Genomic DNA, 27,090 nt, shown 5'->3' on the forward strand with positions numbered 1-27,090 from the left:
TCGATAGCTTGGTTGGTTTGATAGAGTTAGAGCTATAAATGACTCTCAACTACTACTACGAGAGATAGTTGATAGCCCTCTAGAGTTTCATCGTGGTAGCAACATAATAGAGGAAAATGATAAGTAGGTAAGTATGACGGTTATAATTTATGTCTTAAATAAATGGAGGTATAATCACACACTTAGCTAGTACAAATGTGCACCAATTCTCTGCTCTTCCTGTCTTTTATAATAACTCGTTTATTCATGTATGAAAGGATGGATCGTTACATCGTAATAGCTAACTACTTTTTTGTAACTTTGGACGATCTTGAAATGTTGATCAATGAGAAGCATTGAATTCCATGCAAATCCGTTGTCAAATAAACAGTCTTCTACTAATCCCTTGTGTCTGTTGTTTGTTCGGCCTCGGTATTTCAATTTGTCCAAACACAACCTATTTGTATTCGAATTTATAGCAATAAAAAAAATTAATAAATATTTACTAAAAGAAAATAGGTCTTTTAAAAAAAAAAATCTATTTTTTTAATTTCTACTTAAATTTAGAAAACTTCTTAATTAATAATCTTTTAAGCTAAGAAATAATATTATTTTTAGTTTTTTTTTTTTTTAATTCTTAAGAAACATTTACATCTCTAACCAAATTTAAATAAAATAATTTCTTTTTTATTTGAAAATATTTTTTAAGACTAATTAACAAAAGCAAAGAAACTAAACTTAATTAAAAAATAAATAATTATTTATTGAGCCGAAAAAAAAAATATAAATAATTCAATCATTCAAATTTTATTTTTCATTTTTACCACATATTTTTAACCTCGTCCCAAAAGAAAACCTTTTTTACTATAGTTCTTAATTGATCCTTTATTAAACAAGTAGATCTATACTTTTGAGTCGTGAAAAGTCAGTAATAACCTCGACCAATCGAAAAGTGTGATTTTTTTTTTTTTTTTTTTTAAAAAAAAAANATAATTCGCATAAAAAGTACAAGATGTCACTTACCTACCAAAAATGGTGCTTTTGGGTGCTACCTACCCATAAATCCATCCAAAATTTAAGGGTTTTTTTTTTTTTAATTAAAAAAAAAAACTCTATGTTTTGAAAATGTAGGAGAAGGGTGCAAAAAAATGAAATCGGTTTGGAAAAAGAAAAGTTCAAGGTCGAACAGACAACGAGAGCAAAGGTTATGATTTACAGTAGAAGGCTCTTTACTTGACAAGCATCGCATCGAATTCATCCCCTGTTCTCCTTACCGAACCCTTATCTGAAAAAAGAAGACAACAAAAATGAATCAGTTCAGAAAAAAAAAAAAAAAAATTAAGATCAGAGAGACAACGATAACAAAAACTATAATTACAGTAGAGGATTGTTTACTTGACAAGCATCGTGTCGAATTCATCCTCCTGTTTTCATTAACGAACGAACCCCATCTAAAAAAGAAGATAAAAAAAAATGAGCGGAGAAAGAGAACGACCGAGCGGAGGGAGGAAAAGAATGTACCTATGCCATTTTTTGAGCCATTTCTTCCTTCTAAGTTATGTGTTGTGGAGAGGTCTACCATCAATTTATAGAAGCAAAAGGAGAGGAGTTTTGTTCAAGGGTGGAACACGTGTGGCACGTGTGGGAACCTTTTCTTGGATACGTAAAATTATTAGTAGGCATCACATGTGTATCTTTTCCAATTCATTTAATTAATTATTTTTTTAAATTTTTTCTAATGCCAATTATCATGTTATTTTATTTTAAAAATTTTAATAATCGAGTGGTTGTTAGAGTCTAAATTCACTCAATTTTTTTAATTTTTGTTTAACGTAGTATATATTTTATTATTTATTTATGTAGTTGTCCATCTCCATCGCTAGTAGATATTGTTTGTTTTGATTCATTACGTATTGTCGTCGACCTCACAGTTCTAAAATGTATCTACTAAGATGAGGTTTACACATTCTTATGATCTATTAAAAATTTATATAATTTTATTAAATTCAATTATTTAAATATATTTATTAAAAAAAACTTAAATTTATAGGAATGGAAATCATTTTAATAAAAATAAAATAGGTTTATTTATAAAATTGTTACAAATATTTTATTTATATAAAATTCTAATAACATTCAAACGAACGAAACCTTTAAGGAGAGAACACCTGAAGGGATAATATAGTAATTCACCCCAAGGAGCCGAGGTGTACACGTAGGTATGGATACAGGTGAACGAATATTGACAAAAAAAAAAAAAAAAAAAAAAAAAAAAAAAAAAAAAAAAAAAAAAAAANTAGTAATTAACAGCCACGTAATTATAATAATAACCACATCTATAAACCCCTCTCTCTTTCTCTCTCCTACTCAGCTTCGTTTGTCTGTGAGCATGCGTTGCAGAGGCCTGTCGGCTTCGACTCTGTCTTCTAGGTTTTCAAAAATTAATTTTCTAAATTTAAAATTAATTAATTTTATGTAATAAAAGTACGTCATTCGTTTATTCATGTACCTCTTTTTTACTCGGGTGTCACAATTTCTATTATAATTGAAATTTTGGCATTTTCATCAACAATGATATATATTAGATAAAACCTGAGTTTTTCCTTATTTACGTTCACACGATTTCATTAATCGAATGGATTAACAAAGTTTTAGATGGCAATTTTGTATGGAGTGGCATGGATTTAGTTGCCACTCTCCAGCCATTTTCAAGATAAGTTATATTTAAATAGGTAAATCTGTTAAAAAGATTTCACCATCGGATTTTAAGCACAGTCAAAATTTCACCAATTCTCTCTGTTTAGGTTTTATTTTCTTCCAACAATTTCCCGTCGATTTCCTCTCACCGAAAAGAAAAGGATTTTCCTGGCCGATTATCGAAAACATATTGATCTAATATATATAACGTTTGATACCCGAAAAGTTAGAAATAATTGGGTTGGTAACGAAATAATTAAGTGTTTAAAAAAAGATGGATATTTTCTGCCCCCAAACCCAACCAACCCCCATTATAAACTACACGAAAACTCTCCAACAACCACAAGAACTAGCTAACTCCTCTTTGCATTGGTCCATATTTATTTTTTTATTATTATTTAAGCTTTTTACGAGTTTTCAAAATATCTATTTTAACTTTTGTACTTTAAAAGAAAAAAAACGTAGGATCATTTCTCTTCTTACGTCCATGTTCAAGATTTCGACCCGGATGGGATGACCCTCGCATTTCCTGCGACATGATCACATTATTTACTTCTTGCATGTTCGGATCAGGATGACCCTTGCATTCCTTGTGACTACTCCTTGCAAATTCAGATTAAGATGACCCTCACATCATTCCCTGCCACATGATCACGTTATTTACTCTTTGATCAATTGCAACTTTAATATCCTATAATGTTGGAAAGACAAATAATTCAAAAGAAACTTTCACACTCAGGACTAAGGGCATTTTAGTCATTTTATACAACAAACTTACACAATTTAACTACCTAAGACAGATGTTGTTCGCATGTTAACATGTCTTAATGATTCTTATTATCCACTAAATTATAGCATTTCATTAATGTTGATTGAAATTTTATTAATTAAAATTTAGAGTTAAAAACACAAATTTTATTAATTAAAATTTAATTCTTTACCTGAATTAATAAAATTACTTATGAATTTGGAAACAATTAGAACTTTATTTATTTAAACTTCAAATAATTCCTTTTAAATTATTTATTTAATCATTTTAAGTCTTTTTTTAAATTATTAAGCAATTACAGTAATACAATACTTAAAAACACTTTTTCTATCCTATTTTCATCCAAATTAACTATGGAGAGACACAAAAATAAATAAATAAAGTTAATATATTGAAAATTAAAAGCATCTTAAAATAAAAACTACGCGTCACGTTAATTAGTTTAATTACTTTATATAAAATAGTGTATTATTGGTTCCACTATTTAGATATTATTTAAAGTAATTATTCCAAGTGATACTTCCACGTATAAAAAAAATTATTTTATAGATGTGCGAAACCTTTTTATTTTTAATAAATTGTTTATTTTAGCGTAATTCAACTAATTAAGACATGTATGATGCGTATTCTAAGTTATAGCTTATAACTGAATCAGGTTTAGCTTCTGAAAGATCAAACAGAGTTCGATTTGTTTCTACTGAACGAGAAATAAAGAACGTAACCAATATAGTGAGCAAGGGAATTCCGAACCATATCGAAAGCCACCAACCTCCACTACTTCTCTTCACCTTCCAAACAACCTTTCTTCAACTTCAAGTCTCTTGCTCCTTCAAACTGTCCATTTATTCTCCAAACTTTTAGTCTTCAAATATTAATTTTGAATATGTGCATCCAAACGAGGCCTCGTTATGCTCTGTTCATCTTCAGCTTCTTCATCTTCTTTCTCTCAATCAATGTAGTACTCACCCATGGCTTCCTCTCTTCCAAGAAGCTTGATGAATCCACCGGCGGGGACGATCCCAGCGTCAAGTGTACACCCTGCACCCATAATCCGCCACCCCCACCACCCCCACCGAAGAAACCGTCACCGGCCTACTGCCCTCCGCCACCGCCTCCTCCGTCGTCTTTCATATACATACTCGGCCCCCCTGGAAACTTGTATCCCATTGACCGGGACTTCGCCGGTGCTGATCGAAGGAGGGTAGCCGTGGAGTTGTCGGCGGTTGCTCTCTTTGGATTGATTGGTTTTCTTGGAGTTTGAATGAGGTGATATAGACAGTAACCAGGAAGCTTTAACCTTCGAATTTTCTCATTTGAACTCTGATTTTTTTTTTTTTAAATCTTGTTGAAAAAAAGTCCAATAAATTTATAGAAACTTGGATTATGTCATAATTGATATTTTTATGGTCTCATTTCGAAATTTTTATGCATTTTTTTAGGTTCAATGGTGTCATGTATTCGTGGACTCTAATTGGACTATCCTTAAAAAAATAACAGGAAAAAAAAAAAGTATTCTTGACAGATGAGGGGACTGAAATGAATCCCTGGTTACCTAAAGCATAATTTAATAATTATCGATATAAAGTCTTTCAAAATAGAGAAAATTTAGTCACAATTTGTTGCTTATTCCTGCCGAACCTTAACATACATGACTTCTAAATGACAGTACACCATAACAGCAATGAAAACAATTATGGCACTATAGAACATGGACAATTTATTCTGATGATTCCTACTACCTGGAAGGGAACGAAACGCGTACCATTCATGATGTAACACCAACAGCAAATCGTCCCATTCCGGAGCCAGAAACAGCCTTAGTGTCCTTTGGTCTCCCCATCAAATTCATGCTTCTCCGCACCCCGACTTTCTGCCTCCCCTCAATTGCTTGTTTTGACATCGTCTTATAATTCTCTGAAACTATGGATTTCTGCACATTGGGTTCTTTCCCCTTTGCTTGGTCTTTCCTTAACTCTTGGTTAGCTGATGGACTTGAAGAATTAACGCTTGCTTCATCATGCATGGCTACATGGCAGTTCCTGTTTTTTGAAGTATTATTTGGTGCTTCACTTGCAGAGGAATCGATGTCTTTTCCTAACTGCGAATGCGAGGAGGACGCCACAGCTGTGGACTTTCTTAAAGTGTTTCTTGCTTTCGTGCCACTAAACACAGCCTGAAATGTGCCATAAACCAAAACAAAGTAAATTCTAGTGCTTAAAGAAAAAAAAGGGTGTTAACCAACCTATACAAGAGTATTTAGCCCGTTCATTTGTTAGACAAAAGTACTACTTTTCTTCATAGTTGTTTTCCTCATTTTTTAAAGATATAAAATGCTGCCTAGAACTTGGGTAAAAGGAGCATTTAATTGTTCTGTTTTCTTTGTTAGTTACTAGGCTTCTATAGCAAATATAGCATGAACTTAGAGACATTCTAGCAAATTCAACTCTACTCCTGACTACAGTGAGACGAATAGATGGTCAAATATTTGTGAAGGTTGTTTCCAAATAACTAGAATGCATGCACTGTGCCAGAAATGAATTATACATCTTCACTTATGTGCAAAGAACTTGACATAAATTTAGGACTCGTTAGATCACTCTTGTTTTTGGTTTTCTATGTTTGTAGAGGATGTTTGTTTCTCTTCACAATCTTTTGGTAAACTTATCACCTTCTTTAAAAACACACCTTTGCATGCTAAGCCAAATTTCAAAATCAAAATCAAGTTTTAAGGTATAATGAGTAGCGTTCCATAAGCCTAATTTTCAAAAACAAATAACAAAACAAAATAGTTATCAAACGAGTAAAATGACGTTTAGATACATTCCAGAGTGCTCTTGCCAAAGTTGTCTCATATATTCAAAGTCTTCCTATATTTAGCTACACCGGGACACAGGTAACTACGGCAATCCATAAGAAAACCAATTCAATATTGACTGTCAAGTTAACAACCTACAATATGCACCCGGAACAGCCAGTTTTTAGAGATTGCAACTATATTTATTTTGGAGTTTTATTCTTAGTTCGAGGCTGGAATTAAAAAATGTGTACAGCAGAAAAGGAAAGCTAAAGGTTTCAGTCGAGAATATATGGAAAAATGATGCACGTTTACCTTCTTCCCATCTGACTCTGGTCGAATTGCACCGTAAGAAGAGGGTATTGGTTTTGATCTGATGTCAAGGTTCTTTTGTAATTTCTTAATTTCAGAGTCTGCCTTACCCTGAGACAACAGCAGGACAACCAATTTCATTATGCTTTTCAAATAAGAATACTAAATTGCCATTTTTTTGGCATAGGTAATGTCATGCAGCTCTCTTTCTCTCTACAATTAAAAGTAGTACTATGAAAAGATGCTGATTTAGTCTTTTTTACCCATGTTTCTTATTTGACTCTCAAATCTATCAGCTACCTTGATATACAAATACCAACTTTAGATGAAAGTGGATGTTCATAGTAGTATGTCATTTATATTCTTTTGTATAGGATTATGTATTGCTCTATAATAACAGAGGTCATGCTTGCCTGTTTTCTCCTTTCTGCGAAGTCTTTGCTTCTAAAATTGGAAGCTGAAGCGCTTTTCCCAGTGTCTTGCATGGCTGAGTTGACAGTCCGATTTTGCCTACATTCATATAAACTAATAATACGTGAGAAATCTTGACATCGATATAAAAGCCAAGAAGAAGAGAATATCTCTTGAGATAGGGCAGTGAAACCTGGTGGTTGTCCTTAAATATGATCTAGACTCAACCTTCAATGGAGAAGAATGTGATACTCCAGAAGTTTGTACCTCATTACATCTGAATGAAATCATTTCACGGTCTCAACTCATCAAACATGCTAAACTTAAAAAATAAATTATATAAAAAAAACTACCAAAAAAAGGAACCAGTATGCATACCTTCTACTCTCAAGAATAGTTCTTCCCTTGATAACTTTAGAATCCTAGAAAAATTTAAATTAAGAAAAAAACAGATTGACAATATTAAATTGAGACTTCGGTGAATTCAAGAAATATTTGTTTCACATTATAAATATAATGGCACTAATCAGAATTCCAAGTTGAATATAATAGAGCCACAAATTACCTCAACTTTGGGGGTTCTACGGACAGCTTTTGTACGTGAAATGGCAGATTTTGATGGATGAGCTTCTGTGCAAGTTGTATGTGAAGGCTCTCCTTTGCTTTTACTGGATGCCTTTTCAGGAGATTTGAGAACATCACCCGAAACATTTCTTCGACTCTGACAAATGTTGGCCTGAGATCTGGAGGAGGCCTTTGTTTCCCTTCTAGTTATCATCTATGTTTAAGGGATTGCCGAGCAGAGGAGTAAGTAACAAAAGAATCGAAATTATACTGAAGGATTTGGATAGCAGAATTGGTGCTTTCCTAACTAGAAAAATGGGCTTACAAGATGCAACATGATTGAATCAGAATGTAATTGGTTAATGAATTGAAAGATAACAAAGAAGAGAGGAACAAATGTTGAAAAGATTAGAGAAGAACTGCACCTTCGGAGTGAGAGTTCGCTGACTTCCTGAGCAGCTTTTGGCACCTTTCTTCACTAGCTCAGTTTTGGGGACTGCCTCCATGGCTTCAGACGGCGTATTCTCGCTCATTCCAAGACTGTTGGCATCTTCCTTTATTTCAACCTCTGGTTCACCACTTACAACAGTTGAGAACGTGTTCTCCCCACTGTCATCTTGCTCATTTATTTCAGCATGAACGCCATTGCAGTCACCATATGTTGAACCATCAACACCGCTGAAAGAATTTTCACATTTAGGATTAGGAGATGAAATTCCATGTCTTGGCATTTCTTCAAATTCCATCACCACATGGTCCCCATGGTTTTGTGAACTGACAGAGCTATCATCAACATGGCCATCATGATTCTCCATGTTTATAATCTCAATGTCTGCCTCTTGATTCACTTGCTCTGATACATCACTGTCAATAGTATGGGACTCTGCTGAATTCTGACCAAGCAACCCTCCCTTTTTCTTGAAATGAGCCTCAAAGTAAGCCTTTTTCTCATTGACAGAACCCGGTTTGGAGAATTTCTCTACCTCTTCTAGGTAACGATTATGAGAGAATGATGACCTCCTTTCCCAAGATAAGGATTCTTTTTCAAACCTTCCAAATGATATAGAGTCCGAGATTACAGATTCAACCTGATCAATTCCAAACAACTGGACATTAGAAAGGAATCACCGAGCCCTGAAAAAACTGGAGAAAATATGGCATCCAACTCTTGCTGATCATACCCCAAAATTATACAGATCATATCTTAGCAGCTGAAAGGTCCCGCCCGTAGCGGAGTTTCGTAATTAACTTCAGATTTGTGAACTTCATTGTTAATGCATTATAAGTTCTTAACTACCATATCATCTGCCTATCCAGCACAAAACGTTCGTTTATCGAAGTTCTCTTAATAAGTGCTCCGTAACAGTTAATTGCAACAACAATCAAACTCTACAGATTGGAGGATGAGGTGAGAAAATCAATTTACCATATCAGAAAAACTGAGCCTCTAATTACTAAGAGTGAATGATGCACTAATTTCTTAGAATTCAACCAAACAGAACGTGCTCCCGTTCTTTCGAGGAGAGATTGACGAAAACAGCATAGAACAAGAGAAATCTAATAACTAACTGTTAACGATAGACAAAGCAACAGGACATTCTATCTCCACAGCAAGTATTAGTGCGCGTGTAATAAAATTTCGCAATTAGGTTGAGAAATGAAACTCTTAATTCGACATCAAATTTTCAAATCATTCACAAAAAAACGATAAAGTACCACACGGAAAGAGGAAAAAAAAGCGAAAGCAGTACCTGAAAATTAAAGGTAAACGGCTGTTCGATATCTCCAGCCATGACTAGCTCAATCAAGCATCAGAAACCACTAAAACAACTGCTCGAACAAACAACAGAAGAAAAGTTAAAACAATCACAAGAGGAAGGAAGAAAAAAAAAAAAAAAAACGAAGAAAAAGCCTCGAAAAATCCAGTACAGATTTTGCTACAGATTTGGATCATGAACAAACTTACCTTATCAAGCCACAAAACCGAAACAATCACATTCGCATTCACATTCACAGCAACATATCTTTAGAACATGACACGCAGAGGCTACAAGTCTGGATTAGATGGCAACGACTATGCTTCTCTCGAAATCTCCCAAGTACGAAACAGTCTGAATGACAGAAATGAAATTCAGAGATATCACTTACTTGCAAGTAGCTGATGGAATCTTGAAGCAAGCGTGTTACGAGCGAAAGCACAAATCTCACAAATCTCTCTCTCTCTCTTTCAGAGGCAGAGTTCACTGTGTTCTTAAATGTCGCTTTTTGATCTTTGTTCTTGAAGTCCGTAAACGGAACAATTGGCTCTTTCTTATTTTATTTTATTTTTATCTTCTTCGGATCTGAGGTTCCTTAAATATTTATTTTTTCGGGAATGCCCACCATGCTTACTCTCAATTTTAAATTATAAACTTTTTGTTACTAAATATATAGTTATTTAAATAAAATTATTCTTATTTAAAAAATTAATTATATAAATTTTAAAAAATAAATAAATACAAAAACGAAAACTCACTCATATAGCCTCAAAATTAGATTTAGATTCTTTTTATTAAAAAATAAATTATTTCGTATATACTATGAAATTTGAATTCCTCGCTATAAAAATAACATTTAAATAAAAGTATTAAAATTAATAACAAATTAAATTTAAATTATTATTATTATGAGGTGGAATATTAAATTTGAAATTTAACCCTTTTTTTTTTATTTTCTTTGGATCTGAGGTTGGTTAAATATGTGTTTCTTTTTCCGGGAAAAAAGGCAATATGGTAGAAAAAATAGTAAAAATATATTAATTAATTAATTTAATTAATTAATTAATAGGAAGTTGATTTGATTAATCCAAGGGTTCGGCCTGAAGCGAAGAATAACATGTGCACCTGCCTTTTTGGTTCTTGTCTTTATATTGATATCTGCTTAAGTGGGACTGCCAAACTCATAATTCTCCGACACTTGGATCCCCCTTACGACGCCGTTTCAACTTTCTAATTTTCTTTTTTTGGAATTAAACTTAAATTTATCCTTTCCTTTTTTTTTTCGTATTATTCTCTTCAAAAAATTTTGATTAATTTTTCTCACATAATTTAGATTAGACATAATTGTATAAAATTCAAAACGTATTAGCTTATAATCATTTATAAATTAATTATTGATATGAATAGCTATAGACCTAAAATTCATAGGATTGAACCACCGAAAAAATGCACCTTATTGGTACAGTCAGTAACTCTTTCTCATTTATCCTATATTTAATATCATTTTCATTCGAATGTGGCATCGGTTATTTAGGTGTCATAAACAACGTCTTCATATATCCTTTCATTACCTAAAATATCAATGATATGATTTAGTACATCAATACAAGAATTGATGTATGGTATATTTGGTAGATTATTATAAATAAATATGTAATATTTGTTATATATATATATATATATATATATATATATATATATATATCGTATATTTTGTCATATATATATCTTTAAAATTTTAAAAAGTAAATTAGTGTGAGTCGCATATATGCGAGTCCAACACAATAATAGCAACTTTGACTAGCGATAATTGAGTTGTATTAGCGATAAGCCTATCAACAGATGGGGTCGCTTATCTAATACACACATTATTAATTCAAATATTAAACATGGCTTGTTTGCATGCTAATTTTCAATAATGCTTATTATTTGCTATTATTGCGTTGAAGTGTGTACTCAAAATTATTTATATATATAAAAAAAAAAAGGTTATATTTTAAAATTATTTATTATAATTATCCTAAAATTATTGATTAAGTGATACAAATGGGCCATTGGAGACTTTGGTGAAAAGTTATTATTATTTATTAATTATTATTATTATTATGGGGAACTGAAGCTATGATGATGATACTTTTCATTATGGGTTTCCCTCCAAAATTTTAAAACGCTTACGGTTAGGGATAGATTTTCACAATTTTATAAAGAATGTTTCGTTTCCGAGATAATTGGGTCAAAAAAGAAAAATGACCCAGAACTCGAAATGAGCAAAAGGGACTTCCCAACGTCTCTTGCTTGCCAAAACTTCCCCCTTGGCTCATTTTTCTGTCGTCCTTTTTATGGGATGAGGAAGAATGCCTTCAAATTGGGAGCCCACCCATGTGGCTATGCATGGCTTGGTGGTATACATGTATATAGGAGTCTAGTGGTCTCCCCACATTCATACCATATTTGTGGTGAAATTACCGATTTAGACATAGACATCTTAACCAAAAGAAGAGATTTCGGGATGTCTGACTAGTCAAGTCAATCATATTCAAGTTGATTTAGTTTATATTATTATTATTATTATGGGGAACTGAAGCTATGATGATGATTCAAGAATTTTACTTGGAAGCTGCGAATGCATGAATCTGTCCTTAATAAAAGACAAGAACAAAAAGGACAAGAAATTAATCATCCATCGTCCCCCACGTGCCCCGTCCGTGCCTCCAACCCGCCTTTCTCTCATATTTGGCGGGCCCTCCCGCCATAATTATTTTCTCAATTAACGTTACATTTAATTAAACTCATTTTAATTATTAAATATCTTTCTTAAATTATATAAAAACTATTTATGGATTCTTTAAATTAATATTTAAACTTTTAAAGGCTAGATTTTTTTATTTACCCTTGATAAAATTTGAAACTTTATGATATTGAGTGTGTAGCTCGATGTAGATGTTGGGGTCCTCGAGTAAGTACTACTTAAATGAATCGTCTATATAGTTTGAGTCTATTTATTGCAATGTTCGCTCAAATTAATATTGTAACTTAATTTTCTTTTTCTTCCACCTACAATCAAAGCTTTGGATTCCAATCATAAATTTCCGACGTCTACTCTATTATTGATCAAATGGGCTAGCTTCCTATTTGGTTTTCTTGAAATTCAATGAGTGACGATGAATGATTGTCATGATCCAACCTCACCACTAGCAAATATTGTTTTCTTTGGACTTTTCATTATGGGTTTCCCTCCAAAATTTTAAAACGCTTGCGATTAGGGATAGGTTTTCACATTTTTATAAAGAATGTTTCGTTTCCGAGATAATTGACCCAGAACTCGAAATGAGCAAAAGGGACTTCCCAACGTCTCTTGCTTGCCAAAACTTCCCCCTTGGCTCATTTTTCTGTCGTCCTTTTTATGGGATGAGGAAGAATGCCTTCAAATTGGGAGCCCACCCATGTGGCTATGCATGGCTTGGTGGTATACATGTATATAGGAGTCTAGTGGTCTCCCCACATTCATACCATATTTGTGGTGAAATTACCGATTTAGACATCTTAACCAAAAGAAGAGATTTCGGGATGCTGACTAGTCAAGTCAATCATATTCAAGTTGATTTAGTTTAGTCGGGTCGATCGTGACTTTACAAAATTTATCAGATTTTCTTTTAGTTCCATAAAAGGTTAAGAGATTCGAGAAGTTTTAATGAACTAACTAGTTGAGTTAGATTTAGGTTAGTTATTTATCCCGAACTTCAACTAAATTATCTAGCTCAAATTGAATGCTTATGTGGAGGAGGAATTCATTAGTACTCTCACGTGATTTCATTAATCAAGTTGTCTAGATGGAAGACTAATCAACTTGCAATAACTCGTGAAAAGTTGTTCACTTGTTCAATCAATCATAAATTTGGATTGGATAGGGATTGACTATAATGAACTATGCTTAGGATTTTGATTAAAAATTTGTATTTGAATTCGACGTCTGAAGGTTCGATATTCTCATACATCCCTTTGACATGGTCACGTTACCTCTCTGGGTTTTTATTTATCTCTTAATAAATTTATAAACCTCCGGATTTAATTTAATTTTTTGTTTTTAAAAATTAAGATTATAAATATTCTTTTTAATCATAACTTTTCTATTAATGTTTAATTTTTTTGAAAAATAAAAAGAAAAATTAGAATACAATAAATTTAAATTAAATGAAATGGATGAAAAATTGATTAGTAACTTTTGCAATAACTAATTTTTCATTTGTGGACTTGAGTTTATAACCATTAAATTCAATAAATAAATATATTTTAATATTTGTGGCAGTGGCATGGGAACGTGGCCAGTTTTGTGTCCATGCGATTGGTTCTGGCTCAATGGTCGATGTAGTTCCACGTGTCACAAAATCAGCTGTAGTTAGACGACTTAATCCATTTTAATATTAACACTTAATTTCATTTAAAATAAAAAAGTTAAAAAAAAAGAAAAAAAAAAGTTAAAAAATACCCTTTTTTGAATATGAAAAACATAAAATATAATAAAAATAACCTTGTGTGTTTCAAATTTTCATATTATTTTAACAAAAAAAAAACAAAAAACAAAACTTTCAAAAATATTTTTTAGAACAAATTAAAAAAAAAATTAAAAGTAAAAATAAAAGTTTTTAATGATAATGGAACGGTAACGCCCTAGAGCTTTGGGCTTTAAAACGCGTCTGCTATGGGAAGGTTTCCACACTCTTATAAATGGTGGTTTGTTCTTCTCCCCAACTAATGTGGGACATCACAATCTACCCCCTTTTGGGGCCGAGCGTCCTCACTGGCACTCTTTCCTTCCTCCAATTGATGTGGGACCGCCCCCAAATCCACCCCCAAAGTCCTTACTGGCACACCGTCCTGTGTCTACCCCTTTCAGGGAATAGTGGGAAGGCTGGCACATCGGCGTCTACCCCCTTCAAGGAACAGTGAGAAGGCTGACACATCGTCTGATGTCTGGCTCTAATACCATTTGTAACGGCCTAAATCTACCGCTAGGAGATATTGTCTTCTTTGGGCTTTCCCTCAAAGTTTTAAAACTGCTAGGAGAAGGTTTCTGCACCCTTGTAAATTAAATAGTGGGTTGTTCAACTTTTGTATGATTTAACAATTACAAAATGTGAGTCTGAAAATTATTTTAAAATTTAAAAACAAAATTTACAAAATTATTAATCTCTACCAATATTGCTCACACGTATAAAGTCCAATGGGCCTAGAGCGGGTTAAGAAACAGAGCGCCAGGACCGGGTACAGAATCGTTCTCGTTTAAGCTCGTCTCTGTACTGAACAATTTTCGCGCCAAATCAGTGGCAACTGTAAGCAAAGTGAAAACGAATTCGCGAGCCTGAAATGGCGCTGCTGTGTTTTCTGCTAGATTTGAGAACCTTGCCTCCTCCCATCCTCAGCGGCTTAACGGATGTAAGGCCAGTTTGGATTCAAATTTGTATAAGCTTTCATTTTCGTTCTATCTCCGACTGACGAATCTCACGATTGTGTATTGTGTTCATCTGTTTCTGTTAGTCCTTGTTGCAGCTTGCCAATCTTTATGCTATATCATCATCGTCATCGGCTGGTAGGATCGGATTGTGTTACGTCTTCAAGAATGCGTCCTCTGGTCCTGATGATGCTCTTGTATGGATATGCAAAAACTTTCACTCACGCTCACGCATAGATATAGGCAGGCGCTATTAGAACATAGGCGTTTGAAATTTTTATCCTGATAGATTTCGTTACTTTACTCTTTTCTGAATTGTTTGGCTAATCGAATTTGAAGTTGAAATTGCTCGTTTGTGGTTATGTGTATCCATTACTGAATTAAACAGTTGGAGGTTGCTTACACTCCTAATAGAAGTTTTAGTCTCCGTGACTTCCACCGCGCTGTAGAGAATTTGCCAACCGATGCCTTTATTCCCCAAATTAATGACTACGTAACCGTCTATGGCCGCGGTATCTCCCGTAATAACTACTTTACTGGCATTTCTGTTGAATATTTATTGAATTGAATTTGGCTGCTACCTGATAGATGTGAAATTGTCGGCTGTTTTAAGTGATCAAGTTCTATACTCATGGGGAGGTGAAAATGTGAAGAGGAAAGTGATTGTACTAAGCGCATATGCACACTATGATTTGGATTCCCACCTGGAAAAGACACTTATGGTTGGCCATTTATTTAGCTGAACTGCTAAGGTTTTGGTTCATCTTCAATTTGGATGATAAGTCTAAGGGCTTTTTCTTTTGGATTGTGTTTTTATTTTCCTCAGGAGGCGGCTAACATGCGTGTTTCAGTTGAGTTTGTCATCTTTAAGCAAAAATCGAGCCATCTCAATTTCATTGAAGAGGATGCTAACGGGCTAATTAGACGCATTTCTGACATTGATGGCTGCTCTCTTGAATTATACCTTCCAGGTAGACGTAGAACAATGGTTTACTCTCCTACTCATATTTTGTGAAAAGAAAGTTCTGAGAACTTATGAGATTTCCCAACTCTGTGGGCGTTGAGTACTGTGGTGATCTATCACGTGATTACTTTTAACTCGTAAGAAATAACAATTCCACAAATTCTTAATAGTTGATGCATATCTTGTTCATTTACAAGTGGAAAATTTTCAACCTTTTCTGATCCAATGTAAAAAATGGAAGTCGTTGCATCTTGATAATGGGGAAATTGTATAAAGGACATTACTCCATTGAACATTGGGGGTGGCTAATGCATATCAGCATCAGTCCTCTTGGTCTATAAGTTAGTCTTCATTAAGAAATCATTCTTCCTCAATTGTCTATCGGTCTGTTTAACCATAATTGTTTACTATAGTTCTGGATTCATTTTTTCACCTCTTTAGGTACCTTCACACCACAAATTGCAATCTTCTAAATTTTCCTATACGTAGTTCATCGTAGTTATCTATTGGCAGTGGATTGAGCTAATGTTTAAAATATTTTACAAATTTGCAGATGTCAGAGTATTTCAAAGCCTTGTGAGACAATGGTTGCACGACCTCAAGGATGATATGAAAGAACCATTAATAGCTTGCTTTGATTTCAAAGGAAACCTCATTTATTCCACGAACCAGATAACCTGCAACTTGTATATGACTGTCACGCAGATGATTGATGGGTTTCCCCCTTGTCAGGTATATTCTTTCAATCAGATTATTGATTATTTGTTTAAATTTTCCTGTCACGCAACCTAATAGTAGAGTAACCACTTCTGCACATTCTGATGGGAAAATAAATTTGGACTAAAAAACACATTTGACCATGATAATTCCATTGAACTAATGATTTTATTTCATCGAGGTTCTTTCAAATTTGGGACAATCTAGTCTCCGAAACTTAGTATGTAATTGTGAAAGTGAGCCATGTTACATCATAGGCAAGGATGAGTAGACACTTCAAATTAGTTCCGGAGAGGGTTTAAAATAAAAGAGTTGTATTTTCTCATATTTGCTGACAAGCTCACTCAATTTCTTCAATTGAAAGTAAATGGCTAATCGAGCTCAATAGTTTGGAGCATTCATGGATTTATTTTCATTTTTGCTTGGCAGCAGAGTTCTCAAGAGGGTAGGATTCAAGTACCTCGAAATATTTGGTTTATCCTGTAGTTCTTTACCTTTCATATTTGAATGTCATTTTAGTTCTGTCAGGATGCTGAAATTTCTAATGAAAAGAAATAGCTTGAAATTGAACCATTTTTTTTTTGGAAATGTTGCCAACTAAAATGGTATAATCATGTCCATATCTGGGAGTTCAATTATAGACTTCATATCCTCCTAAGTAGGACTAGAGAAAAGTATCAAATATCATATTGAATGCTTTGGTAGCTTTATTCTGCATTCTTAGGCTGTGGGTAAGAATTTTAACTGTTACTGAAAATGTTGTAGACATGCAGATGTCATGGTATGCCATTAGAAGTCTACGGAAGAAAAGAGATGAAGGAATCTTCCTGTGCAATCAGCGGGGATTTTTTGGAAACCTCTGACGTAATGAAAAACACAACGAAAGTTGGGGAGAAATCAATCCTGTTTCTGCCGTCGTCTCAGTGTCTTACCAAGTCTCAACTAAATTCTTCACAAATTAAATTTGACATCATACAACGAACCAACTTGGGAACCTTATGCGAAAGTAAGTTGGTTCTGAAGCTCTGTCAATTTCCCTCCCATTTGCCTTCTATATTGACATGTTTACTGTGTGGGAATTTTCCCTGAAATATCAGGGAATGTATGCTGAATTTTGTATGTCTGATACTTTCCTGTTCTGGTGCTCCACTACCCAAGTCGTACGTGGAAAAATCCTGAGCTCAATTACTACTCGTCTTTCTCTGCTGACTGCTCACGTTTGCTTCGTACATCTATGCTCTTCCAAAATAATTTTTCAAACCAAAGTTAGACCCTGTTACCTATAACCATTATGTAAAGTATCATTAATAATTGTTATCTTACCTACTTTTATTTTTATAATAATAAAAACCCTACTCTCGTTTCCCTTGAGGTTGACTTTCAGGTTATGGGCTTATGACTTTTCTGACTAACCCAGATCATGACATAAATCATAAAATATCATATGTTAATGATTACTCGTACACTAAAGGCTGGTGGTCATCTTTGATTTTCTTCCCAACCTTCAATTTCTGTCATCAAGAAGTAGTAGTCAACAAACACTTTATGGAATCACTTTTCTAAGTTTTGACAGTTTGATGTAGGTGTTATTATGGGAGCCTCCTATGTTGTGGTTCCATCATCAGAATCTTCTTCAGCAGGAAACGATGAGTTTGAGTTGAACGCTTTAGGTGCATAGGACAACCTCCATTTAATTTTTTCAATGTGCTTTTCCTTCATATACTTTATATAACATCCCCTTATCATCCCTTTGCCTCTGGTTTCAGATGACACTGATATATATATTATTACTTCTTTATTCCTTTATTTATTTGGTAGCTTTTCGTGGACTTTGTGGTGCTCTCCACTCACTAGATCAGGGTTTGGTTTGCCTATCAAATTGGAATATGGAGACCTTAAATGAATCTACTTTCCCTTGCTATTATATTCTACAGCCATCACAAAATGGATCAATGTTTCTTAGGGTAATAATCGAATCTCTCTTTTGACATATGGAGTGTTTACTGTTCTTTATATAATGATTACTGTCTTCACCAATGATTTTAAGTTTTATCATTTTGATTTAGAATCTATTCCTTTTGATCAACTAACAAGAGTGCAAAACACAATTTGGTTAAGCTTTCTTGTCAATTCATCTCTGAATTATTAAGGGAAAATTGCAGCGTCTTGCTGGCTCTGAGGAAGTTCTCTATGTACCAGACATCAAGACTTTGATTACGGCTCATGTTTGCCAGGAGATCCAAAGCTCCATTCTTGTCTCGTTGGAGAAGGTTGAATTTGTCTAAACATTTTTAGGTGCATTATTATACAATCTGAGAAATATGCAAGATGCAATTATGGTATTCTCTCAAATTATTTCTTCGTGGGGATTAAAAGTACCTTCTTTCATCTTTAGGTTGAACTAAAAGACTACAATCCGTTGATGCATGAAAGAGGCCTCCACCAAAAGTTGAACGTTCTTGTGAAAGAAAGTTTGGAGTTCAGGTAGTAATCCTCTCCTCCCTCGTGTATATTATATTATAGCTCTCTTACATTAGCCAAGGTGGTAATGGATTTTTTAATTACATTCTAATTTTTCTTTTTTCAAAATTAAACTAATGAAGACTATTTGGAACACAGTTTTCTTTATTTAGTTTTCCAATCGTTAGAAGTAGTTTTTGAAATTGTTGTCAAATGTTGAAAACGTAAACATTATTTCTTTTAGTTTCCAAAATTTGGAAAAGATTTCAAAAGGGTTTTGGAATTAAATTACAAAACTAGAAACAAATTCTGAATATAATACCCTCGCTGGCTCTACTTTTTGGACCGGCGATGCAGCACTGAAACAAAGCTGCTGTCAGAGTCAAACGAAATCTAATCCATCTTGGTTTTCTAATCAAAGAACGTTTGAGCTTCTCGGACTTCGATTATTCTCCTCTCTGAAATCTAATTAATGTCAAATAATTTCCTAGAGACAAAGATAACGTACAACACTGTAGCTTTCAATAATATGTGTCACATTTCTGTGCCACGTCCCACATTTCAAGGCAATTTGTCGGGTTTTCTTATCAAACTTGATACGCCATCACATTTCAGAAACAATAATGTATTGACCACATTCTGTATCTCCCAATTGCGTAGCCCTTAATTTACTTCTTGAAATTTTTGTTATAATGATGAGTAGTAGAGCTGAAAAATAGATTTTTCTTGGTGTTATATGCCAGGTCATTAACTCCTAGGTCAGAAGAGGGAACCTACGGCAATGAATCAAACGGCCCAGATTATTTGAAAGGGATTGTGAACTCTGTAAAAGACGTTGAAATTGTAACCGCAATGGACTGCATAGAAGCTGGAGTTGCTGAAACTTGGGAGCAGCTAGTTACCCATGAATTCCCTGAAACATGTCCAGTTTATGTCTCCAAAGACAAGCTGGATCGACTTTCTCTCTCGCCACCCGATGGCAACAAACAATTGGCTGTGAAAACGTCAAGGATTTTAGAGAGACTTGAGATACCAAGACAGAGAACTAAGGCTACATCTCCTAATACCATCAGCATTGACTTGGTTGATCCAAATAGTCCAACGAAGAAGCCACCAATCCCATTGGTGCCAGTTCTGGCCCGAGACCAAGGCTTCACAGGTACTCAAACTCAACTAATGAAACCAAATTTCAACAAACTCAAAAGAAAACGTACATGACCACCCCTACCCCCAAAATACTTTTCTTTTTTATGGAGAGTGTCTTAGAGTTATCTGATGTTGACCACTATTAAATTTTTCACAAGTAAGAAAGAGGAACACAGAAAGGACGTGAAAAAAGGGAGATTCTTTCTTTTTTTAATACTTACCTACTCACTAGACACTAGTGAATGAATATCTCTTAGTGACCACCTATATATATATATTTTACAACTAGGATAGTGGAATAGAGAAAGAGTGAAAGAGTTCTACTAATTTTTTTAGAAAATAAATAGTTCTAAATTTTTAGTAGGATAGCTACTAACTTGTGAGAATAGATTTCAAATTCCTAGTAGTAGTTAATTGAAGTATTGCCTTTGATGGGTGTATATATGTGTTATTTCTTTTTACTGGTTTGGATAGGATGGATAGGGCTGAGTGCTTGACTGAAATATGATTAATGTGCATGTTCTACTCAAATCCATAATGGAAACCAGAGTCGGTATTTGTTGAGGTTTCGTGCAAGATTCAGGTTATAATAATGACTTTCATAACTTCCTGATAAATGTTGTGGCTGAAAGTGGAAGTAAATTGTCATTTTTAATTACTATTTAATATGGATAGTGCTATTTAGGACAAATAACCTTGCCTTGCTATTCAGCAAGCATGCTCTTTCTCCCTCTTTTGGGATTAAATTGCAAGTCTTGTCGAGTTAAATTACAAGTTTGTTCAACAGATTTTTCTGGACTGTCTTTCAAAGTTGTGTCCATTTATTTTAATGTGTTTTAGTTTTTTTTAATGTCTACCACATTAACTCTTATTTAAAGGTTATATGGAAAGTCGATTTTAGATAAGTGAAAATATGATATTGACAAAGTTAATGGTATAGATTAATTCTCTACATTTGGAGGGAGATTCGAAGATAGAAACTTCAAAATTAGTTGAATATAATAGATGGCAAAGTTATATTCCATATTTTGACTGATAACGATTTAGAAAAAGCTTACGGATGTTGTCGTTTAAAATGTTAACTTTATGGGACAAAGAATTTAAAAATAATTCTTTTTAATATATAAATTCGCTTAATGATTTAAACTTTTGAAATCTAAGTTTTTTCTTTTAAAAGTTTAAATTGAAGGGATAGATATTAGAACCATGGAATTTTAAAATGATAATTGATGTTTTATACTCTAAGCTATGCTTTTAAATTTAAATGTTGTTTATGTGTAAACAAAATTTGTTAGGTTGTAAGGTGAATCCAAGGGGTGGTGAAAAAAATATATAGAGTATATAGAGATAAAAGGAAGTCAAATTGTTCCCGCCCTCTCTTTGGTAACGCCCACACAGCCACAATTTCTTCACGCAGCTATGAAGTCTGTTGTAATAAATTTATTAATATATGGTATAACAATAATCAGTCATGAACTTATGTTCATGCACGTATACTCTCTAACAATAAACATGAGTTATTGAGACAAATAATTATACATGATTATGAACGTCAATATTACGTGAATTATAAGTTATGATTATGTACGATTACATGTCATGTTATACCATATCATTTAACCAATGATGTTTGTGGGAATTGGTACAGATATTCAATTAATTAATATTATTAGTTTCGGAATCAATAGTAAAAATATATTATATTATTTATATTAAAATCTTTTTTATTTTTACTATTGGAGGGTGGTAGTGGGAAAGGTGAGTTAAAAGTTAACCCAAGGGTTGAGTTAAGAGTGAAGAGAAGCACATGGTATGGTTAGTTAAAGGGGGAGTGTCCCAATTGTGTAGGGAATGGTCCCCTCCCTAAAAGAAAAGCCCAAAAAAGTCGTAAAAGAAAGAACCCAAAACCCACCACAGCTCACTTCTCAGCCACAGTATCCTTCCCAATCTATCTCCTTTTGCTCTGCTATGCTATGCTCTGCTCTGCTCTATAAATATATATTCTTCCATCTTCCCTCTCTCCCTCCACAAATCACCAAATTTTCTCTCTCTAAAGCCTAATCACAGTGGAACCCAGTTTCCACTCTGTAATTAGCACCTCTGCAACCATCCAAATAATTCTCTCTCTCTCTCTCTCTCTCTCTCTCTACGGTTCGTTATCCAACGGTTTTCTTCTTCCCCTAATCTTCTCAAATCTGCCCTCTATCATCAATCGAGTTTTCAATCTCTTCAATTTCTAGCTTCTACAGAAGCTCCCATTCGTTGTTTTTTGTTTTTTGTCTCGCCGGAGATGATCACCGGGAAGGACCTCTACACTGTCCTGACGGCGGTGATTCCTCTGTACGTGGCCATGATTTTGGCTTACGGCTCTGTTCGTTGGTGGAGGATCTTCTCGCCGGATCAGTGCTCCGGTATCAACCGCTTTGTTGCCATCTTTGCCGTACCCTTGCTTTCCTTCCATTTCATCTCTAATAATGATCCTTATGCTATGAACTTTCGGTTCATTGCTGCTGATACTCTGCAGAAGATTATTATGCTCGTTGCCCTTACGATTTGGGCGAATTTTACTAAAAATGGGAGTATGGAGTGGATGATTACCATCTTCTCGCTTTCAACTCTGCCGAATACTCTCGTCATGGGGATTCCTCTGCTACAGGCTATGTATGGAGGTAACTCTGGGAGTTTGATGGTTCAAGTTGTTGTTATGCAGTGCATTATCTGGTACACGCTTCTGCTTTTTCTGTTTGAGTATCGTGGAGCGAAGATTCTTATTATGGAGCAATTTCCTGAAACTGCGGCCTCCATTGTGTCCTTCAAGGTCGATTCCGATGTGGTTTCCTTGGATGGGAGGGATTTTCTTGAGACCGACGCTGAAATTGGCAACGACGGCAAGCTTCATGTCACTGTGAGGAAATCTAACGCTTCACGGCGGTCGTTAGGGCCTTGTTCACTTCCGGCGTTGACGCCTCGGCCGTCGAATCTCACTGGAGCGGAGATTTACAGTTTAAGTTCTTCGAGAAACCCTACGCCACGAGGTTCGAATTTTAACCACTCGGATTTCTACTCTCTGATGGGATATCAAGGACGGCACTCGAATTTTGGCCAACCGGAATTGTATTCCGTTCAATCGTCGAGAGGTCCGACGCCTCGGCCGTCGAATTTTGAGGAGAGTTCTGCTGTTCCGACGGCGAATTCTCCGAGGTTCGGTTTCTATCCGGCGCCGAATCCAGAGTTTACAAAAAGCGTTAAAACACAGCCACCCCAGCAGCCGCTGCCACAGAACGGCGGTCCGACGAGTAAAGCCAGCCATGATGCTAAGGAGCTTCACATGTTCGTATGGAGTTCAAGCGCTTCGCCAGTTTCAGAAACTGACGGTCTTCATGTATTCGGCGGGTCCGATTTAGGAGCTACTGAACAAACAGGACGCTCCGATCAGAACGCCAAGGAAATCAGGATGTTCATCGCCGATCACCCGCAGAATGGGGAGAAGAAAGGTAGAATCACAAAGAACACAAAAACCCAATAATCACAAAGCTTATTTCAATGCATTTAACGATAAACTATTGTTGTGATCATGATTAATTAGTTGCTGAAAGTGAGGGGTTCAGAGGGGAGGAGTTGAATTTTCAAGGGAGAGTTGAGGTAGACGATGAGAAAGAAGAAAAGGGTCCTATTGGACTTCTCAAGCTGGGCTCAGGCGGCAGCGCCCCCGCCACAGCTCCGGAGAGTGGGGCGGCGAAACAAATGCCTCCGACGAGCGTTATGACACGTTTGATCTTAATCATGGTGTGGCGAAAGCTTATTAGAAATCCGAACACATATTCAAGTCTCGTTGGCCTTGCTTGGGCTCTTATTGCCTTTCGGTACTGTGTTTAAACTTTGAAGCCATTGATTTGGATGTTCTCTTGTTTTCTCTGTTAGCCCTCAAGTTTGAATCATTTTTTGTGTGTTCATTTGCAGCTGGCATGTGTCTATGCCTAAAATAGTAGCGCAATCAATCTCCATACTCTCTGATGCTGGGCTTGGAATGGCTATGTTCAGCTTAGGTGAGTCAAATCTATCTCCTACAAGTTTCTATTGGCTTTTGTATGCCTGCAAACGTGTTCGTCTCTGGTTGCTTGATAGAGTTCTGGGTTTTTAGTTTTCTGATTTGGAAAAGTTGTAAATGTGTTTTAAAACCGGAAGGGAAACCCTTGAAAGAAAAGCCTAAAGAGGACAATATCTACTAGCCGTGGACTTGAACTGTTACAAATAGTATCAAAGCCAGTTATCGTGAGGCGTGCCAGTGAGGACGTTGGACGCCCAAGGGAGTGGGGTGGATTGTGAGATCCGACATCAGTTGGAGAGGGAAACGAAACATTTCTTGTAAGAGCGTAAAAACTAGTATCTAATAGTAGTGGGGTAGNCCTACAAGTTTCTATTGGCTTTTGTATGCCTGCAAACGTGTTCATCTCTGGTTGCTTGATAGAGTTCTGGGTTTTTAGTTTTCAGATTTGGAAAAGTGATCCCACGTCCGTTGTAAATGTGTTTTAAAACCTCAAGGGAAACTCTGGAAAGAAAAGCCTAGAGAGGACAATATCTACTAGCCGTGGACTTGAACTGTTACAAATAGTATCAAAGCCAATTATCGTGAGGCGTGCCAGTGAGGACGTTGGACGCCCAAGGGGGTGGGGTGGATTGTGAGATCCCACATCAGTTGGAGAGGGGAACTAAACATTACTTATAAGAGCGTAAAAACTAGTATCTAATAGTAGTGGGGTAGGGGATCATTAACAGATAAGGGTACATTTTTTGTGGGGAGTTTTTCAAATTTTCCCGTTAGCAACANTTAACAGATAAGGGTACATTTTTTGTGGGGAGTTTTTCAAATTTTCCGGTTAGCAACGGTGATTTGTTAGATTAAATTAGGCAGATATTAGGTTGTTGTTGTTGTCTATGTCTGAAATTATGGCTTGGTCCTTACTGCCAACACCAACTAGGAACCATCCATTTGCTTCTCACATTCTCTGTCACGAACCAAATCCATAAATATTTATCCTCTTCACTACAAATGGATCTCTACCACCCAACATGTGGGTCCACTCGTCAGTGTCTCTGGTGGTTTAAGTTTCATATGGTCACATTTGCTGTTGACTCTTCTGCCGTCCCCTTTACATTGTGAAATGATTCTCATTAAATTCATCTTTTTATGGTCCAAATGACCNCGTCAGTGTCTCTGGTGGTTTAAGTTTCATATGGTCACATTTGTTGTTGACTCTTCTGCCGTCCCCTTTACATTGTGAAATGATTCTCATTAAATTCATCTTTTTATGGTCCAAATGACTCTTCTCTCTCTCTCTGGTTTTTGTTTCCCTTCCAAAGGTATATTCATGGCTTTACAACCGAAACTAATAGCTTGTGGAAACTCCGTTGCTGCTTTTGCCATGGCAGTGAGGTTCCTCACTGGCCCGGCTGTGATGGCAGCTGCTTCGGCTGCTATCGGCCTGCACGGCAATCTCCTCCGCGTCGCCATTGTTCAGGTTACTCGAACTGTCCGTTTCACCATTAACGAAACTTATAGCAAGTGACTCCAACTATGTTGATCTGATATGATCTTTGCAGGCTGCATTACCCCAAGGCATTGTTCCCTTTGTTTTTGCTAAAGAGTACAACGTTCATCCTGCCATCCTCAACACCGCGTAAGTTTCTCACAAATTCAACCGAATACTTACTTTAACTCGACTTGACATGTTAACAAAGTGAGATTCTGTGTCTGATTTGTTGTGATGCTGTTTCCTTCCTAACTAATATCAATCTTTACTCGTTGTTGGGTGCGTGTAGAGTCATATTCGGGATGTTAATAGCACTTCCAATCACTCTCATTTACTACATTCTTCTCGGCTTGTAAAACCTCGGCGCGCCATTGCCAGAAACACAAGCAAAAAAACGCTAGAACATCACCCCCCACAAGGTTTGATTCAACACAATTCAATTGTCAAAGAAGTTCCTAATATTTGGGGGGTTGGGGGGAGATTAGTACAAAAGCATACTCTACTAGAAGAAGAAAAAGGGTTGAAATTTTGAAAAGACAAGAGAGAGGGAGAAATGGGAAACATTGATGAGGAAATCAAGGGAAGTGGTTCTCAATCCTTTTCGATTTTGCATGAAAAAGGTTGTTAATTTCAATGTTGTTGTTGTTGTTGTGGTGTATGAAGAAGAGGACAAATTTGACTAACTTTGATGACCATTTTGTGAAATGGGTATTGCAAATAATGAAGAGAACACAAAGGAGGCAGGGTGAAGATGTTGTTGTAGTCAACCATTGTTGTGGTTTGAATATGATCGGTTGTGCAATTATATGAAGCCTTGTCGTCTTGCTCTCTTCTGCTTTGTTTTTGTAGATTTACAGAAAGGAACTTTTTTGTAAAGATAAAGAAGATAAGAAGATGATAATGTGTACTTTCAGCATCAATACAGTGTGGAAAAGATAAAAAAGATGAGAGAACAAAGGCATCTTTTAAAGCAAACTACTCCTTATCCAACCACTAATTCAAAACAACCAACATTCCACTTCAAAACAAATACAAAATATGTTTAGTTCCTAATTTAGTGGATGTAAAATTTTGGTATATTCACCCACCCTATGGATGAACATCAAGAGTGAGGCTCCCCCGGTAGCTAATAATCCCTCCTTGTCACGACCTTTGCACGCCTTCTCGACCTTATCTAAAAATATTTTGAAAACTATGAGTATTAGAAATACTAAGTAAACAATTTCACTGGTATGTTGGGTTAGATATGCATACTTAGTGAAAAGTATTGCAAAGTTGAAGGACCTAAAATCGTCTCTCATGTACTAAGAGCTTATAGCCATAAGACCATATCACGAAGAGATGGTATAATTTGGATGCACACACATAGATAACTGCCACGAGATCGTATCATGAGTTCCAATGTTATTCTCATACCCAAAAGTAAATAAGTACTACAATTATGTAAAGTTTTCGTACATATAAAATCCCTTAGTTTTAGGTATATACAAACATCGCAACAATTCACGGAACACCCAGAAACACCCAAATCTAACCAAAG

At 35.3% G+C, this 27,090-nt stretch overlaps 4 protein-coding genes across 5 annotated transcripts; 3 read left to right on the forward strand and 1 right to left on the reverse strand.

Annotated features, from left to right (window-relative positions):
- The first annotated feature begins 4,328 nt into the window (after window positions 1-4,328).
- Window positions 4,329-4,706, forward strand: LOC111805802 (formin-like protein 20). Its single transcript, XM_023691038.1, has one exon. It carries the CDS (start codon window positions 4,329-4,331, stop codon window positions 4,704-4,706), a length of 378 nt encoding a protein of 125 aa, XP_023546806.1.
- A 272-nt stretch (window positions 4,707-4,978) lies between these two features.
- On the reverse strand, window positions 4,979-9,851 carry LOC111801392 (protein WVD2-like 7). Its single transcript, XM_023685374.1, has 9 exons — window positions 9,493-9,851; window positions 9,278-9,356; window positions 7,952-8,614; window positions 7,528-7,740; window positions 7,341-7,384; window positions 7,156-7,239; window positions 6,965-7,061; window positions 6,555-6,662; window positions 4,979-5,618 (listed from the first exon to the last, which is right to left on the reverse strand). The coding sequence occupies exons 2-9, from the start codon at window positions 9,317-9,319 to the stop codon at window positions 5,211-5,213; spliced, it is 1,659 nt and encodes a 552-aa protein (XP_023541142.1). The 5' UTR covers window positions 9,320-9,356; window positions 9,493-9,851; the 3' UTR covers window positions 4,979-5,210.
- A 4,697-nt stretch (window positions 9,852-14,548) lies between these two features.
- On the forward strand, window positions 14,549-20,595 carry LOC111792381. The gene is made up of 12 exons (XM_023673793.1): window positions 14,549-14,716; window positions 14,819-14,929; window positions 15,121-15,244; window positions 15,321-15,454; window positions 15,559-15,703; window positions 16,250-16,428; window positions 17,179-17,419; window positions 17,997-18,083; window positions 18,232-18,377; window positions 18,576-18,683; window positions 18,809-18,897; window positions 19,617-20,595. The coding sequence occupies exons 1-12, from the start codon at window positions 14,648-14,650 to the stop codon at window positions 20,089-20,091; spliced, it is 1,908 nt and encodes a 635-aa protein (XP_023529561.1). The 5' UTR covers window positions 14,549-14,647; the 3' UTR covers window positions 20,092-20,595.
- Window positions 20,596-21,954: 1,359 nt separating this feature from the next.
- On the forward strand, window positions 21,955-26,381 carry LOC111811209 (auxin efflux carrier component 4-like). 2 transcript variants are annotated; one of them, XM_023697966.1, is made up of 6 exons: window positions 21,974-23,513; window positions 23,606-23,882; window positions 23,980-24,065; window positions 25,381-25,538; window positions 25,621-25,697; window positions 25,840-26,381. In XM_023697966.1, exons 1-6 carry the CDS (start codon window positions 22,310-22,312, stop codon window positions 25,904-25,906), a joined length of 1,869 nt encoding a protein of 622 aa, XP_023553734.1. In that variant the 5' UTR covers window positions 21,974-22,309; the 3' UTR covers window positions 25,907-26,381. The 2 variants fall into 2 exon arrangements, with proteins under 2 accessions (XP_023553742.1, XP_023553734.1); XM_023697974.1 differs by lacking the exons at window positions 25,381-25,538; window positions 25,621-25,697; window positions 25,840-26,381 and adding an exon at window positions 24,434-24,659 and having other exon boundaries at window positions 21,955-23,513; window positions 23,980-24,090.
- Window positions 26,382-27,090: the final 709 nt, after the last annotated feature.

This window comes from Cucurbita pepo, chromosome LG01, assembly GCF_002806865.2.
Source record: "Cucurbita pepo subsp. pepo cultivar mu-cu-16 chromosome LG01, ASM280686v2, whole genome shotgun sequence".
NCBI lineage: Eukaryota > Viridiplantae > Streptophyta > Magnoliopsida > Cucurbitales > Cucurbitaceae > Cucurbita > Cucurbita pepo.